Genomic DNA, 1,240 nt, shown 5'->3' on the forward strand with positions numbered 1-1,240 from the left:
ACAAGGATCACTCAGTTGGCTTAAGACATATTTCACTACTGGTTCAATTTAAATATATTTTGTGAACGTCAATACAGATTTTTGTCATCTGTGTGCTCACGGCTAAGTTGTTTGCTCGATGTTTGGACGGTTTCAGACGAGTGTACAGTGTGTCGTGGTAGCGCTGCCGTTTTCCCCAATGGTATGTGTTGTTGGACTCGTTTTCAGCCAGCAGAGGGAGCTATAGTATAGGATAAGGAAATCCATAGTACACAAAATGAGGGACGGTTCCTACTTATTGCATGTATGTCTTATCATCGCCCATTTTAATTGTTCTTCTTCATGTGTTATTTCCAGTGCGTCTCCTGTAACAAATCCTTCAAGAAGCTGTGGTCGCTGCACGAGCACATCAAGATTGTGCACGGCTACGCCGAGAAGAAATTCTCGTGCGAGATCTGCGAGAAAAAGTTCTACACCATGGCCCATGTCCGCAAGCACATGGTTGGTGAGTGAAGTGTGACAGCCCAGATGACAAATAAAACATATGTTGGACTAGCTTAATGCTAACGTATAATGGGCAGTTCCATCAATGGGCTCACAAATATCATCAATGTGGCGGCTTAAACGGTCAGGTCCATAAATATTGGGATGTTTTAGGAAATGTTTTAACTTTCCTAACCCAAATGTAAAAAAAAATATGCACACACCATTAATCGCAAGTCAATTTGGAGGAGTAGACCAAATATAAAAACGAATGATACAATAATGAGATCGGAAATGAAAGAGCTGCATTGTGAATAGTGAAAAAAATGGTGTGGCGATTGATTTTTGACAGTAATTTAAAACGGAAAAGAAACTCGAACTTGTCAGATTCTTTTTCAGGTCACCCCTTGTTCAGTTTTGAATAGGTGTCTTGCTGAACTGACGTCTTGCGTACTACGCCGAGTTCAAATCCAGTTCATTGTTGTGTTGTTTGGCTTCATCTCGCGCTCCCTTTCTCTCTTTCAAAACTGTATTTCTTACCTGTCAACATGCACAGCTCATACCAAGGACATGCCGTTCACCTGCGAGACCTGCGGCAAGTCGTTCAAGCGCAGCATGTCCCTCAAGGTGCACTCATTGCAGCATTCTGGAGAGAAGCCCTTCCGTTGCGAGGTAGGACATCACCAGTTCACACTTTGTGTTTTAGTTACACACTCAATGGCCCTTTTTTACACTCTACCACTTTACCTTTTTTATTTTTAATTTTTTTTTTTTTTTT

The 1,240-nt window shown here is 41.5% G+C and overlaps 1 protein-coding gene across 1 annotated transcript; it reads left to right on the forward strand.

The window, feature by feature from the left end:
- Positions 1-306: 306 nt before the first annotated feature.
- LOC109509510 (zinc finger protein 652-like) lies at positions 307-1,224 on the forward strand. The gene is made up of 2 exons (XM_019859349.1): positions 307-484; positions 1,019-1,224. The coding sequence occupies exons 1-2, from the start codon at positions 322-324 to the stop codon at positions 1,222-1,224; spliced, it is 369 nt and encodes a 122-aa protein (XP_019714908.1). The 5' UTR covers positions 307-321.
- The last annotated feature ends 16 nt before the right edge of the window (positions 1,225-1,240 follow it).

This window comes from Hippocampus comes, unplaced genomic scaffold, assembly GCF_001891065.2.
Source record: "Hippocampus comes isolate QL1 unplaced genomic scaffold, H_comes_QL1_v1.1 C16924770, whole genome shotgun sequence".
Taxonomy (NCBI): domain Eukaryota; kingdom Metazoa; phylum Chordata; class Actinopteri; order Syngnathiformes; family Syngnathidae; genus Hippocampus; species Hippocampus comes.

Coding starts and splice junctions, on each gene's coding strand:
- LOC109509510 (XM_019859349.1), top strand. CDS start 322: ATGTGTTATTTCCAGTGCGTCTCCTGTAACAAATCCTTCAAGAAGCTG. Junction 485..1,018: donor TGTCCGCAAGCACATGGTTG/GTGAGTGAAGTG, acceptor CAACATGCACAG/CTCATACCAAGGACATGCCG.